Here is a 14,913-nt window from a genome sequence, read left to right as displayed (position 1 = left end):
CACACTTTGGATTGTGTATTCTCTGCAGATTTATTTGCAAGTAGAAACTGGACGTAATACAAATGCTCACTTATCACACCACTATCATGGGTCCCTGCCCCATATCCCAAACGCCCAATTCTACCTTCTCAATCCTTAAAAGTCAAGGGATATCTTTTTTTTTTTTTTAACACCAAGCCTAAATTCTCTTTAAATCAAACTAAGAATAAAGAAATTAGAGAAGCCGGAATAAGACCTCCCTGTGTAGATTACAAGAGTCCATGAGAAATAAAAAGAAACAACGTTAAACACACACACACACACCTCCCAGATATGGGCACTGAAACACTGGTTTCAAATTTAAAAATCTGTAACAACCCATTTTGCTAGGCATAGGGAGAAGTTCTTTCCCCACACACGAAGGGCAGACCAGATACGGCATCCAGGAGCTGATAAAATCCTGTGAGAAAATAAGCTGGGAAGTAGCACAGCCGTTTGCTTAGGACCCTAGGCTTTGGGGTTCAAATTCCAGCTCTGTTACTCCCCTGGCTGTCTGACCTTGGGCAAGTTGACTTGCTTTCACTGAGGCTCAGTTTCCTCATTTGTAAAATGGGGTGAGAATGGTTTCTCCACGGGACGCTGTTGAGATTTAACTGAGATGTATGTTAAGCCCTTCACAGTGCCTGGCACATAGTAGGCCCACAATAAATGGTTGCTGCCATCACTATGGGAAGAAAAAACAAGGTGAACTTTGGAGAACTGACCTCTGCTTGTAGGTCATAGCCAGGTCTTTCCAATAGTTAGCTTCTTCCCCCTCGGAGTTGAAAGTCTTTCCCGAGTCCTCCATTGTGAAAACGGGGGAAAAGATTATTATTCTTGTCTCATGATGTCTAGAAGAGAAAGTTTTAAAATTATTACCCACATCTGGTTAAACAGCTGATCTTTAATGGGGAAAAAAAATTCCTAGACTTTATGCTGGATTAAATGTGGCAAAAAACATTTGCCAAAAAACTAAAACCAAACCCAGACAAAATACAGCCCACCTGCACATTACATTCCATGGATAAACCTACCAGGGGGCTTCCCTGGTGGCACAGTGGTTAAGAATCTGCATGCTAATGCAGGGGACGCGGGTTCGAGCCCTGGTCCGGGAAGATCCCACATGCTGCAGAGCAAATAAGCCCATGCGCCACAACTACTGAACCTGCATTCTAGAGCCTGCGAGCCACAACTACTGAAGCCCGCGTGCCTAGAGCTCGTGCTCCGCAACAAGAGAAGCCACCGCAATGAGAAGCCCACGCACCGCAACTAAGCTCTCCACAAGAGAAAGCCCGCGTGCAGCAACAAAGACCCAACGCAGCCAAAAATAAAATAAATAAAATAAATGTACTAAAAAAAAAAACAACCTACCAGGACTTGCTGATTTATTACATTTGTGGGGGGAGGGGAGGATGTCTCACGGGTTCTAACTTAGGCAACCAGGTGCCACCACCATCCCCATCACCAGAGACAGAGAATCAGAAGGAAAAGTCTTTAGGGTGAGGGGATACTGAACCCAGCTTGGGACATTTTTAATTGGACGTGCCTGTGATACATCGAGATGCAACACTGGATCTGAAACTCGGGGTGAAGTCCAGGCTAACAATACAAATTTAAGAATCATGAGTTTGTAGCTGGTTCTTCCTTTTTTCTTATGACAGAATCACGAGATAATTGACTGAGAACTATTTATGGATCTCTGAGGAGTGCCAGTGTTTGAAAGCTGGGAAGAGAAACAGTGATCAGAGACAGAGGAGAAACAGGTGAAAGAGATGAGAACCAGAAGAGTGAGCTGTCCTGGGAGTAGACGGTTTCAAGGGGAAAAAAGAGAACGTTCCACAGTATCCAAGATGCAACAGAGAAGCTGGGAAGGTAAGGACTGGGAAATATCCACCCACAAGACTTGGCAAAATGTTGGTCACTGGTGATGTGAGCAAGAATGGTTTCAACACAGGGAGGAGGGGTAAACAGGGTGGAGGAGTAACTAGGAGGTGAGGAAGAGGAAGTAAATGGGATTTTGGAGAACTGGGTATGAGAAGAAAAGGAGACACGTTAGACAGTTGCCAGAGGGGAGTGCTGATAAGGGCCCGGACTCTGAGGATGCTGAGCTATCCAGAGCAGAGGTTAGGGAACAAATTTCTATTAACAGTTATCAGTCTATGGACTCCCGGCTGATAGAGCCTCTCAATGTAACAGCTTATTTTCTCAATTTATGTAAGACTCTGAGCTTGTCAAAAGGTCTTTAGGAATCCAAATGAGATCTCTCCAAAGTCCCTTCTTCCCCTCAAGCTAGCTCATGGTTCTGTCTTTGGGGACAACAGAATGAACACAACCCCTCACTCTGCAAGACATAACTAACAAGCTGTATATCTGGCTAAATATACAAATAATTCCGCTAAATATGTCAGTGTTGACATGGACACAATCACTAACTTCTGGATCCCTGGTAGAAACTGAACAATGATACCTACATCAGTAAGCACAGTACTTACTGATAACTCTACATTTGTTAGGACCTGTATTCACACCTCTTCCTCCAAATTTCTCTCCCTTCCCTAATTCAGAGAAAACATGCATGTCCCCACCCACTCCCTTCTGGGGAACAGAGTTTCTCTGAAAGCTTGACTAAAGCAGAGAAGCTGGATGGAGTAGAAAGTTGTTAATTTGATTTTTTTTTTTCCAGTCCATCATTCCTTCTTCCATCTTTCTGTAACAGCACCCTAACATTCCCTTGGGGAAACCAATTCTACACTCCTTCCATGGGGCTCAGATGGACCTGACATCATCTTCTGCATCTGGGAGAACTCATGCCTCCAGCATCATCGGTAACGGGCTCAGAGGTGGGCCTAACCCAAGCTGAACCAATGACAAGGATCAGCCTAATCCAAACTGAGCCAATGATTGGCTCAGGGGTGCATGTAACTCAAGCTGAGCCAATGAGTGTCCAGGCCCAGGCCTTTCGCGGAGCTATCAAGAAAGAAACTCTCTGGAGTTGTTAACTAACCTTACTGTAGTAATTATTCCACAAAATATACGTCTCAAACCATCACGTGCTACACCTTAAACTTACACAACGTTATATGTCAATTATATCTCCATAAAGCCCAGGGGGGTAGGTGGGGAGAAGAAACTCTTTCCATTAGGGTTCGTGGTGGTCATCTTGCTATCACAAGGGAGGAGCCTGCCTGAGAATGAAGCCAAAACAAAGGAAAGCAGGGCCAAGAAGTGGAGAGACTGGGTCCTGACAATATCATTCGGACACCTGGGTCCAGTCATTCCTGATTTAAGGTTAGGAGAGATAATCAACTCCCTTTCTTGGTTGGACCAGTTAGGTCTGGATTTCTGCTACAAGAGAGGCCTAATTAACGTTTGGAGTAAAAGATCTTGTTTGCTGAAAGTACAAAGGATAGAGCACCTAGAGTGTAAATAACAGTAATTACCATGGTGACGGGTAATGGTAAACCTAATTCTGGTAATCCCTGCTCAAGCCGCAAGCTCTAATGAGCCCAGAGCTCATCTAGTGTGGGGTCACCAAACCAATGTCTATAGCGTTAAGAGCCCAGAGCCCATGCAACTGTAACTGAGTGCTGTGTGGCCATTAATGATCATATTGAGGACAGTCTCAACTGCACAGCATGGGAGGAATTCTGTGTACAGGAGGGTGAGAAAGTGAGGAACTAGGAACAATGAATGTACACTGACTTTTCTTGATGTTTGGAAAAAGATCACGTCCAAGTTCAACGTAATGAGTCCCCGCCCACTTCTCTAAATATTTCCTACAGCCCTACCCCTCACTCGCTTACGCTGCAGCCACACTGCCTTCTTTCTGTTCCTTGAACACACCAAGCTTGCTCCCACTCAGGGTCTTTGAACTGGCTGTTCTCTCTGCCTGGAATGCTCTTCCCTCAGATCTCTGCTAGCAGATTTCCTTCTTGCTGTTCAGATCACAGCTGAACTGTCTTCCCCAGAGAGACCTTATCTGAACATCCCACCAAATACCTCCTCCAGCCCTTCACTATCATATTAACCCCTGCTTTGTTTTATTTCATTACTTTATGAGTTTTGTTTTTGTTTTATCTTCCTCCACTGGAATGTCAGTTTTGAGCACAGGGACCTTCACCATCTTGCTTTTTTATTCCCAATTCCTTGAACAGTGCCTGGCATATAATAGGCTTTCAATAAATGCTTGTGGAAGGAAGGAACACAGGGAAAGATAGAGACTGGCCACTCACTGGAAGGGGATGTGAGGTTAAGGAAAAGAAGCAAGAGACCCTCTGAAGGCTAGTTTATAGTTTACTTCTGTAAATCCCTAAGATACTTAACAGGATGGGGAAAAACCTTTCTCCCTCAGCACCTGAGTGGCATCTCATTAATGGGAAGGGGCTGGAGGACAGGGTGCCATGTTGGAAACTACCCCCTCCCCAGGTGTACATGATAAGGAGTATCTGATACAGTTACTGGAATTTAATAACCTTCATCCTGCAATCTTACGACAGATGAGTTTTAGAAAAGGGCTCTTTATCACAGCCAGTGAGGCTTATAACTTAAGCCTCAGTAAAGAAATGAAATTGAGATGTTTTAGGAGGCGCTTCCACTGTGGCTCTAATTACAGCCCCTGCATTTTAAAAACACCCCTAGGGAAGAGGAAAACTATGCTAGAGGCTAAGAGGAAAGAAGTAACAGCTGAACTTCACTTTCTTATGAAACAGCATACTTAAAAACCTGACTTTTTTTTTTTTTTTTGGCCATTTGAAAATGTCTCAGAAAGTTCTAATGTGCATTACTCCCTGCCACAGATAGCAGGTAAGACAACTGGCAAAGGTTCTCCTTTTCCAGCATTATTTACTGAATTTTATCATCACCTTCTATTTGTGATGTGTTAGGCATTTAATACATTATTTCCAAACAACTTGACCCTCTTTAAGCTGTTTAACTGTAAGGGGTAGGTAGGCAAGGCAATCACTTGGTTTCTTAGGAAGCTGGAGCAGAAACATTGTATGCCTTGGCCATCTGCATAGGTGCAACAGAGTGGCAAACCAGACCCAAGTGCAAGGGAGTCTTTGAATTCAAATTCCAGATCTCCCTGGGGTTGCCAATAGACTGGAGGTCAGTTTCACTCTTTGGTCCACGCAGTCTTTTGAAAGGCACTGTGTCAGGCAGGTGTTAATGCTTGGTCACAGTATACACAACTTTGTACCCACTATCTTAAAAGTGGATACTGCATGCATTTATTGCATCCGAGCCACAGGGATATGTCTTCCTAACTTGCGTTCTCAATACACCATCATGCCGTCATGTCCCAGTAGCTCTGTGGACAAACCTGATGGGCACCTCAAATGTATGTGCTACAGCATGCAAGAACTGGGATCAAGTGGTCCAATAAGTACTTATTTTCTATTTTGGATAACTTAGATCAATTACTCTTACAAAAGTGTTTCAGCAAGTTTTTGGGGGGGCGGGTATTTTCCATGATCAAACTTAACAGGAAAGTCTGAAAACACACTTGAGACACACACCTTTGATTTCAAAACTAGAAAAAACAAAGCCTTTCTCAGCTCTCCTCTGAGTGAAGAAAGCCAGCACAGCTGGTCAGGAGCAACACACACATATAAACCATCAGGAATTAACAGCCCTTCTCCACCCCAACCCCAATCTCTCCCAATCAAAACACATGGAAGAGCAGAAGGGAAAGGGAGAAAAAGAAAGAAGCTGCCAGAGACTGGCACATGCTCCCACGGCTTCTACGTTATGACGCAGGCTTTTCATTTTGCAGAAGTGACATTACTGGGGCAAAATCAGTCAAGAGTCAGCAAGTCTGACTTGTCTCGGTGCTTTCAAAGTCTGTAATGATCTCCCTACCAAAATACCTCAGTAGGCATGCAAGGACATATGCTCAAGGGTGTACACCATCATTGACTGAGAGGAAAACTGGAGGAACTTAACTGTTGACAGAGGACTGATCAGAAAATGGTGCAGTTAAGAAGTAAATGTACTGGGCTTCCCTGGTGGCGCAGTGGTTAAGAATCCGCCTGCCAATGCAGGGGACAAGGGTTCAAGTCCTGGTCCGGGAAGTTCCCACACACCGCGGAGCAATGAAGCCCGTGCGCCACAACTACTGAGCCTGCGCTCTAGAGCCCAAAAGCCACAACTACTGAGTCCTCGTGCCCCAACTACTGAAGCCCGCGCGCCTAGAGCCCGTGCTCTGCAACAAGAGAAGCCACCGCGATGAGAAGCCCGCGCACTGCAAGGAAGAGTAGCCCCCGCTCGCCGCAACTAGAGAAAGCCCGCGCGCAGCAAGGAAGACCCAACGCAGCCAAAAATAAATAAAATAATTTTCAAAAAAAAAAAGAAGTAAATGTACTGATATGGAAAAAAGTTTATAAGTTAAGAGAGTGCCATTTTTGTTTGCAAATGTATCTCCCTCTGCGTATACAAAAAGGGTCTGTAAGGATATACCAGTATGGGGGTAAGGCAGACACTGAGATTCGAACCTGTACCTGACACTTCTCTAAGATATATATTGTTTTTTGCAGTAAGCACATATTGCTTTTGAAATTTTAAGAAGCTTAAACTTGGACGAAAAGAAAACAAATTATCCTGTCCAAGGATAATTTTTATTTTCTTGAACCAAGAGGCCAAGGAAGGAGCTTTTCCTACTGTGGCATTCCCCTCCTCCGTTCCTTTTCAAACATTTCCCCACACCTACTAAGTGCTGGGCACTGCTGAGCGAGGCAGACACAAAGCACCTATGTCAGGACTAGGTGCAAACACAGTACCAGTTGCAGGCACAAACTTTCCATATGCAGGCACGCTCGTGTTAGGGAATTATCTTGTGAGGAAGGGAAGTGTAATCTCTCTGGGCTCACACATTCTAAGGCAAAAGAACACACTCTGGAAACAAAAATAACATCCGAACAGAATAAGCCAAGTTAAGAAACTATTAACCAAATGGGATGAAATATACCAATCAGAGGCCTCTGACACTTTAGGGGCATAGATCATCTGCATTTTTAAGTTTCAAAAATGGTTAAACACCAACGCTGGGGTCAGATAACAAGTGCCTCTGGGAGTCGCTGGGATCCAATTACTCTTCAAAGTACCTTACCACCCATGTCCTAAAATGCCATCCTATCCTAGAATACATGAACAAAACTCGCATAGAAAATGAGAAATTTCTGTCCAGCGCGTGCTGCAAAGGTCGTTTCTTTAGAAAGGAAGTTAAAAGGGGCCTAAAGGTAGAGAGGGGCACAACCTGATAAAACCCTGGACAAAGAAATCGGGAAGGTCGAGCCCTCAGGAGACAGCGAACTTGAGATGACTGGAGAAGATAATGTAGCTTCCCCAAAAAGTAGTATCAAGGTGATAGCGGGGTTTCCTATGACCTCAGAGAGGCAGGTAAGCCCAGCCACCGCATTCAAGCTGTAGAATAAGCGTTTTCATCCTTTATCCAATCCTTCCCCAAAGTGCTGTCAGGGGAAATCTGAACCGTCCTGCAACAGAGATCTGAGGAAAGCGGAGGGAGGAAGACCGCTCCAAACACGTCCCCAAAGGGAGGGAAGTGCCGAGGAGGAGGGAGGTTTTCGGAAAGAGGCCTGCACCGAGGATGGAGGCGGGTGGGGACGTGGGCGGGAGAGGGGCTACGAGGAATGAGGGGCGGTGGGGGCAGCAGAAGGCGGTGGCGAGGACTGAGGGGCAGAAAACTGAGCGAGAAGGGAGACCAGGGGAGTCGGGGTGGGAGGGAACAGGAGGGCAGAGCCGCCGGGCTGCGGGGACCCGGGACGAGGAGAGCAGAAGGACCGAGGAAGTCTAGGACGGAGGGGGAGGGCAGCGGGGTCGGAGAGAGGCGAGCGCAGAAACAGAAAGAAAGCTGGCAAGGGTGAGGAACCAGGCGCGAGGGACACGAAGGTGTGAAGGCACCAAGTTAAGAAGGGAGGCTCCAGGGAAGCGCGATTTTCGAGCCCAACACCCGGGAAGCGACGCGCAAGTGAGGGGCGCGCCAGGGCCCCTGCACGGCGGCGGCCCAGGGTCCCGAGAGCGTGGCGGGCGCCGGGGCGGGCAGAAGAGTTTCCCGGCGGCGGTGGCGGTGGCGCTGGCAGTCCCCGGGAAGCCCCCAACGCGGGGGCCGCAGCACCGCACTTACCCGGCTCCGGCTGTGAGGACCGGCGGCGGTGGCGGCGGCTGCGGCAGCGGCTGGGGGCGGTGCGCCCCGGGCCCCCAGCCCCCGCGCCCGCCCCCGCGCCCGCGCCCGCGGCCGGCGCCGCCCATTGGCTGCCGCGCCACGGGACCGCGTCTGCCTCGGCCAATCAGCGCCTAGCAGCGCCTTTTGGAAACTTTTTTCCCAGGGCCCGGGCGCGGCGCGGCCACGCGGCGGCCCTGAGAGGGCTGGCGGGAGGGGCCCTGGGAGGCTCCCGCTGCTGGGCAGGGTTCTGGCCCGCCTTGGAGGCTGCAGGGTGCTCCCTGGACACCGGGGGGACGGGCTGGGATTTGCGGGTCACGCACTTCAAGAAAATATGACTCCCTCCCCTTGACACCGGTTGCATTTTCCTGTTCTTGGCTTTTCCCCAAAGCAGATAGAAGGACAAAGATATAGGTCCAATTAGGATAAGCAATGCTCCAAGTCCTCCCCACAGCTTTACAACCAATATAAAATTTTCTTTTTTTTTTAAAGACCTTTTGATGTGGACCATTTTTAACATATTTATTGAATTTGTTATAATATTGCTTCTATTTTATGTTCAGTTTTTTGGCTGGGAGGCATGTGGGCATCTTAGCTCCCCCACCAGGGATGGAACCCCAACCGGGAACCCACACGGCCCCTGCATTGGAAGGCAAAGTCTTAACCACTGGACTGCCAGGGAAGTCCCACAACCAATATAACATTTTTGACATCATTATCTTCTTCTTCAAAGGCAGCAAAACTCCTTTACAGGAGTTTGTTTTCCAGCCTGGCTTTGAATCCTTGCTCTGTCCCTTAGTAGCTGTGTGATCTTGGGCAAGTTATTCTCTCTGTGACTTACTTTCCTCATCTATAAAATGGGGTTATGCAGAGACGAAATGAGTCAACGTGGCATTTGTAAAACGTTTAGGACAGTGCCTAAGCACATAGTTAAGTACAATCTATGTAGTGATCATGATTTTTCAATTGGTTATTTAGGCCAGGCATAATGCTAACTTCTTGATGTTCACCAACGAATATCTATTGAGCACTCACTTATATCAAAATAAATGTCAGACAAGACACCTGTCCTCAAAGGGCTTACAGTACTAAGAAAGGACACTAAATCAGCAAACAGAAACAGTGAAATAATGTCAGATGCGAATAAGTGCTATGAATAAAGCAAGGTCATGTGATAGAAAGGGGCTGGGGAGGGGTCCCTGCAGATAGAACGACAGGGAAAGCCACTCTACCAGGTGACAATGGAGCTGAGACCCAGATGATGAGAACCACAGGAAAGCACTTTTATGGTTCTCATTTTAAAGCTGAGAAAAGGGTGCAGGAAGTTAAATGCATTGCCCAAGGTTTCACAATTAATAAACAACAAATCAGACTTCAAAGCTGGGTCTGTTTGACTCCTACACCGGTGTTCTTCAGCACAATGCTACAGGCAGAGATCTTAGCTGCTTTGAGGCCTCCAACCACAGTCATAGAATCCCTCCTGCATCCCTGCCATGGTTAAGAATGGCCTTTAATTCTACTTCGACTCCTTGCTACTTCCTGAAAGAAGCTCAGAGATGCAAAAGGGAACTACCACTTACATCAACGGGGTTAAGGAAAGTATCAAGTTGTCTTTTAGGAAACTTCCATCCTGGCCCCAAATGCTAATAAATCATTTGCACCCCCTTGACACTTTCCAGAGCCTCACCATTCTGTGAGGTTTCTGGGCAGAGAATAATCACCCCAGTTAAAAGATAAACTGAACCACAAGTTGATGAGCTATCAGTACTGACTACATGACATTAAGTCATTTAAACCAGTTGATTTTCAATTTCCTTCATTTTTCCATTAAAAATAAAAGGGAGAAGATATTGAAATGATTATCTAAACTCCTCTTCAGGAGTAGGTGTTTAGGTAAATGGGTTTGTTATTGGATAAAACCTTAAAAAAATGAAAGGGAAATTTTGGTATACTTTAAAATTTTTTTCTCTCTATTCAATTTGTTTTCCTTGTAGCTTTCAGATATTAATGAGCAGAAAGCTGGGTTTCTCTTGCTTAAATCCTTCCATCATAATTTATTATTTCAAAACACTAAACTTTTCATTAGCCTTCCATTTGGTATGTTTGATAACGTTTTTATTTACTGCATTTACTTATTGACACCAGGCACAGCTCTGGACTTGAAAGAATGCCAAGCAATGTCAAACAAAATGTGTCTGATTTTTATTTTATGGCTACAACCTTTTTTAAAAAGCAATTTTAAAATCCACAATTATTTTGTTTCCTTTTTATATTTTTAGTTAGTACTTTCTGTGTCCAGAGATACTCAACTAGAATGAAAAGGAGAGAAAAAAAATCTCTAAAGAGAAGCATATTTTTTGGTACTGTGAAAAAAACAAAACGCTAGAAACAGGGTTGTTTTTCATCTGTTCTAATTCCCACTTGGAGAATACTACCCACACACAGACACAATGAAGATTTACTCAGCAGTAATAAATACCTAAGCAGGCAGATGATGTGTGGACTTGTCATCTGCCTTCTGGAAATGGAATACAAGCACAAAGGGTTCTTCAGCTACGTGTTTGATCTTGCCCTCCACAACACCTGTCTACAAGGACGCCTGCAGGGATGTATTAGCTTCCCCTGAAATCTCCCCCACTTAATGTGGATTGCCTAATGAAGTTGCCTCACAGTACAGACTTCAGGGGGAAAAAAGTTCTTTTGGCAATTTTTACTTGCTGATCCTTATGCAAAGTTAACCTGTTTCTTAGCAAACTTCAGAAATAATCTTTTACGTAGCATTCGGCTATTGCATCGTAAACTATGTCTAGATTTAAAATATATATGCTGTGTTTTTCTCCCAATTTGCAACAGGAAATAGTGAGAAGCTGGTAGTTTCAGAAATGTCCGTTGTGCCTACTTAAAAACAATTTTTTAAAAATTTCAAATATAAGTAAAGAATCTGAAGCAAAAAAAACCCAAAACAAAAACCCCCAAAAAACAAAAACCCCAAACATGGCAAATCTAGCCACCAAAAACAAAAGCTGTTATTGGCTTCACATGGCTTTTGCAACTATAAAGTCTCCTTTTTGCTCGCCTAAGCGGTCACTGGAAAAGTATTCATTTGCAACGAGCTTTGGACCAGGACTTTAAAAAATCACGTTTTCTTACTGAAGTCACGAGGACCTCTTAATTGTTGGTGACAAAATCCAGCCTAGTCTTGGCACAGGCTTTCTTTTTGCCAGCTGGATCACAACTTCGCGAGGCGCCCTGCCGGCCCGAAGAACCTCGCGGGCAGCCCGGTTGGCAGTTATTTTTTTCTCCACTCGCCGCTAGGTTGCACTAGATGAAGGATGCTGTAGCAAATATGCGTAATTAAAAAAAAAAAAAAAAAGGTAGGGTCATCACGTGACAAGAGTAAGAGAGGAAAAAAAGCCAAAACGATCAGGTTTTTCATCAATATCCCTTCGAAATCGCCTTCCCTCAAAAGCCCGAAAGAGCTGAACGGTGACAAATCCCGGTTGGCAGGTTTTTTCCCCGGATTCCACCTCACAAGCACCCTAATTCTCCGCTTTCGGGTTCCTTCCCACGCCACAACGATAAGCCAGCGGCAAGGCTTTCTTAAACTGGGGGTTTTCGCCAAAAAAGCCGGGGTCGCCCCCCGGGAAGGTCCCTATTTAGGGGTTTATCGGGAGGGGACTGAGCCTGACGAGGCTGCAGGGCCGCGAGGCCCCGCCCCCCCCGGGGTTCCCAGCACACCCCGCGCGCGGAGGACGCGGCGGCGGGGGAGGGGCGGAGGAAGGGGCGGAGGCAGGGAGGAGAGAAGGGCGTCGGTTTTGCGACAGGGGCGGTGCGGTGCGGAAGCGGAAGTGGAGGGTGCGCTTGGCGGCGGCGGCGGGAGCTGCGGAGTCGGGAATCAAAACAAAGGGCCTGGGGGGGTGGGGGGAAGGCGGTGGGGCCGGAATGTGAGCGGAGGTGGAGCCGGCGGCTGAGGTGAGTTTGCTGGCAGCGCTGGGAACTAGTCCCCGAAGCGCCCAGTGCTTTGGGGCCACCAGGCTGGAGAGGGGGAGAGCGTCACCTCTTTCTGCCTGTTGCCGGCCGGGGTGGGGGAGGTTGGCTGGTCTGAGGGGAAGGAATGGGACCCACCGGGCAGGCCCCCGCTAAAGGTTCGAGTTGTCTCCCTTTCGGGTCAGTTCACGACTGTCATTGCAGCGCCTCTGCTGCCCTTTGGGGGTGTTTGGCTCCCTGCCCACACTTGTCTCCTTCCTCCCTTTGGGGCCTTCCAGGTGTGGAGAGCAGCCCTTCTAGAGGAGTGTGTACAGTTGGAAGTTTAAGAGAGGAGGAGGACGGCTGGTGTTTTTGCAACCCTCCCGCCCCCAGCGTTTTGCACCCTCCTCGGTCTATCAGCACTCCCTAGGGTGTAGCCTCTGGCTTGACTGAGAGCGTTGAGTTGTCTTAGGACTTGAACCACTCCCAGTAATTGTATTGCGACACTGTGATACACCTTTTAGAGTTTCCCTGGCACCTTTCTGTTATTACCTAGAGCTTTCCAGTTATATCTTTTGCACTTTCTAACATCTCTGAGCATAAATATTCTGTTTTGCATACAGGGAAACAAACCTAAATGGGCTTCTGAGGCATTTATTGAACTTTGCATTCATTCAGCAGTTGTTGATGGGTGCCAGACACTGTGCTAGATGCAGGAGATATAATAATGAATAACAAAACATGATCCATATGTACTACCATGGAGTTTATATTTAAGTGGGGGAGACAGATAATAAAAAAGCAAGCAACTAAGATAATTTTAGGGAAAAGAGCTATGAAAAACAACAGAAATGCCCAGGAATGGGATGCGGTGATGTGGGGTGTTGAGGACTAGATTGGGTGTTGAGAGAAGGCCACTGCTAAATCTTCTACTTTGTCTCATTTAATACAAACAACAACCAATGAAGGTGCTACTATTATCATCAGGCCCATTTTACAGATGGGATCTGAGGTTCAGAGAGGTTGCGCGTTGTCCAAAGCTGCACAGATAGGAAGCGGCAGAATTGGGGGTTGATAGGAGGACAGTCTGGGCTCTCAACCACTATCTGAATTGCTCAAAGACTGAGAGATAATGGCGGAAGTGAGACTTCCACTCAAATCAAACAGAACTTGCTTTGACTACCTGAATAACTTCATGTCATTCCCAGGAATATTTAGGAAAATTTCCGGGTGCAGGCCACTAACAAGCTAATACGTTTGTACTTTCTGTTGCTCGTGTTGAGCGATACCAAAGGTACCTTGGTGTGGTGGAAAGAGGTGGACAAGCCTGGTTCTTTTCCCTTTCTAATTGTGTGATCTTGGGCAAGTTACATAATTTCATTAAACTTCTGTTTCTCCTCTGTAAAAATGTGGCTAATTTCTCCCTTGTCTTTCTCACAGATTTACTGTGGGAAAAAAGATGACATAAATGGATCTCATTGTCTGGTCGTTTCCTTCATTGTATCCCTTGTGCCAAGCACAGGCTTGCTACATAGTAGATACTAAGTAAATATTTGCTGAATGAGGAAATAAATAATGTTAAACAAAAAAGCTTTGTAAACTGTATTTTACTTGACACCTTAGCTCACTTTCAGGATTGGCCTTGAAGGGGCTTGAGAGAGCATGTTGAACTTGTGTATGTCATGAACATCACAAATTCTTAGGCTCTAGAGAGAAGATAGGGTATATGAGGTCTGTATTTAATAGGAAGAACAAGTACCATAATTTACCATTATTGTGGCAGTTAACTCCATCTCTGTCTCCAGATTAGCTCCAGTTTTTGTAGGTAAATAGCTGCTTTATTCATTCCCTCATTCAACAAATATTTCCTTAGTATATACTATGTAGGAGCCCCGTGCTTGGCACAAGCCATACAGCGATGAAGACAAACAGATGGTGGCGTCCTTTATCTGATTTTTTTCCCCCATAGTAATGCTTTCAGGTGGGCAGGGGAGAAATTAGGCACACTTGACAGAGGAAGAAACTGAAACTTAATAAAGTTTTGTAGCTTCCGCGTAAGGGCCAAATAGTAAATATTTTTGGCTCTGTAGGTATATGACCTACAGTCTCTGTTGCAAATAATTAACTCTGCAATTGTAGTGCAAACATAGCCATAGGACTTCAATAAGCTTGGCTGTGTCTCAAATACAACTAGTCATAGACACCGAAATCTGAATTTCATGTAGCTTTGTCACAAAATATTGTTTTGATTTCTCCCAAGAATTAAAAAATGTGAAATACATTCTTAGTTTGCAGGCCATTTAAATACAAGCAGTGGGCCGGTTTTGGCTGTAGTTTTAGGCAGTAGTTTGCCTACCCTTGCTTTTTGTGATTGGTTTTCCTATATCTTAGACATAGTGCTTATATAGTCATCTCTCCCCTCACCCAACTATGTAGACGTTAAAATCTCTTGAAAAGAGCATCTTATCAGGGAGATAGCTAAAAGAAATTCTTCTCTATATGCCCAGAAATTTCTGAAAGATAAATTAATAATGTTAAAATGGCCATTGTCGGTAAGAGTAGGAGGTGGTTGGGGCATGGTGGCGAGGGCTTGGAAATGAGGCTCCCTTGTCCTTACCACTGGCAGGCTGCCTCTGTGCCCTATGGCTACTACTGATTGGATCTGCTTTTATCGTATCATTTAAGACTTGTAGAGTGTCGTTGCTCTGGAGTAGATAAGAGCACATCTGGGACTTGAGATTTCTCTGTTAGAT

The 14,913-nt window shown here is 45.7% G+C and overlaps 2 protein-coding genes across 8 annotated transcripts in view; one reads left to right on the top strand and one right to left on the bottom strand.

Moving 5' to 3' along the window:
• NDE1 (nudE neurodevelopment protein 1) overlaps nt 1-8,266 on the bottom strand; it is a 29,696-nt gene extending 21,430 nt beyond the window's left edge. The window contains exons 1-2 of one of the 2 annotated variants that reach the window (XM_082432559.1): nt 8,159-8,266; nt 744-869 (exon numbers count right to left, since the gene is read on the bottom strand). In XM_082432559.1, coding sequence (XP_082288685.1) covers nt 744-826 — 83 coding nt within the window. In that variant the 5' untranslated portion in view covers nt 827-869; nt 8,159-8,266. Of the gene's footprint in view, nt 1-743; nt 870-8,158 lie in introns of those variants that run through there. The other variant, XM_082432560.1, reaches the window with a different exon arrangement.
• A 3,775-nt stretch (nt 8,267-12,041) lies between these two features.
• The window catches only part of MARF1 (meiosis regulator and mRNA stability factor 1), a 41,118-nt gene continuing 38,246 nt past the window's right edge, over nt 12,042-14,913 (top strand). For 3 of the 6 annotated variants that reach the window (XM_082429607.1, XM_082429608.1, XM_082429606.1), the window contains exon 1: nt 12,042-12,166. The gene's annotated coding sequence lies outside the window, so the exon portion shown is untranslated. The remainder of the gene's footprint in view (nt 12,167-14,913) is intronic. The other 3 variants (XM_082429612.1, XM_082429610.1, XM_082429611.1) reach the window with 2 other exon arrangements.

The sequence above is a fragment of the Balaenoptera physalus genome (genome assembly GCF_965194825.1).
Source record: "Balaenoptera physalus genome assembly, chromosome: 16".
NCBI lineage: Eukaryota > Metazoa > Chordata > Mammalia > Artiodactyla > Balaenopteridae > Balaenoptera > Balaenoptera physalus.
Note: the sequence above shows the minus strand (reverse complement) of the source record. Positions and strands in the feature narration are given on the sequence as shown.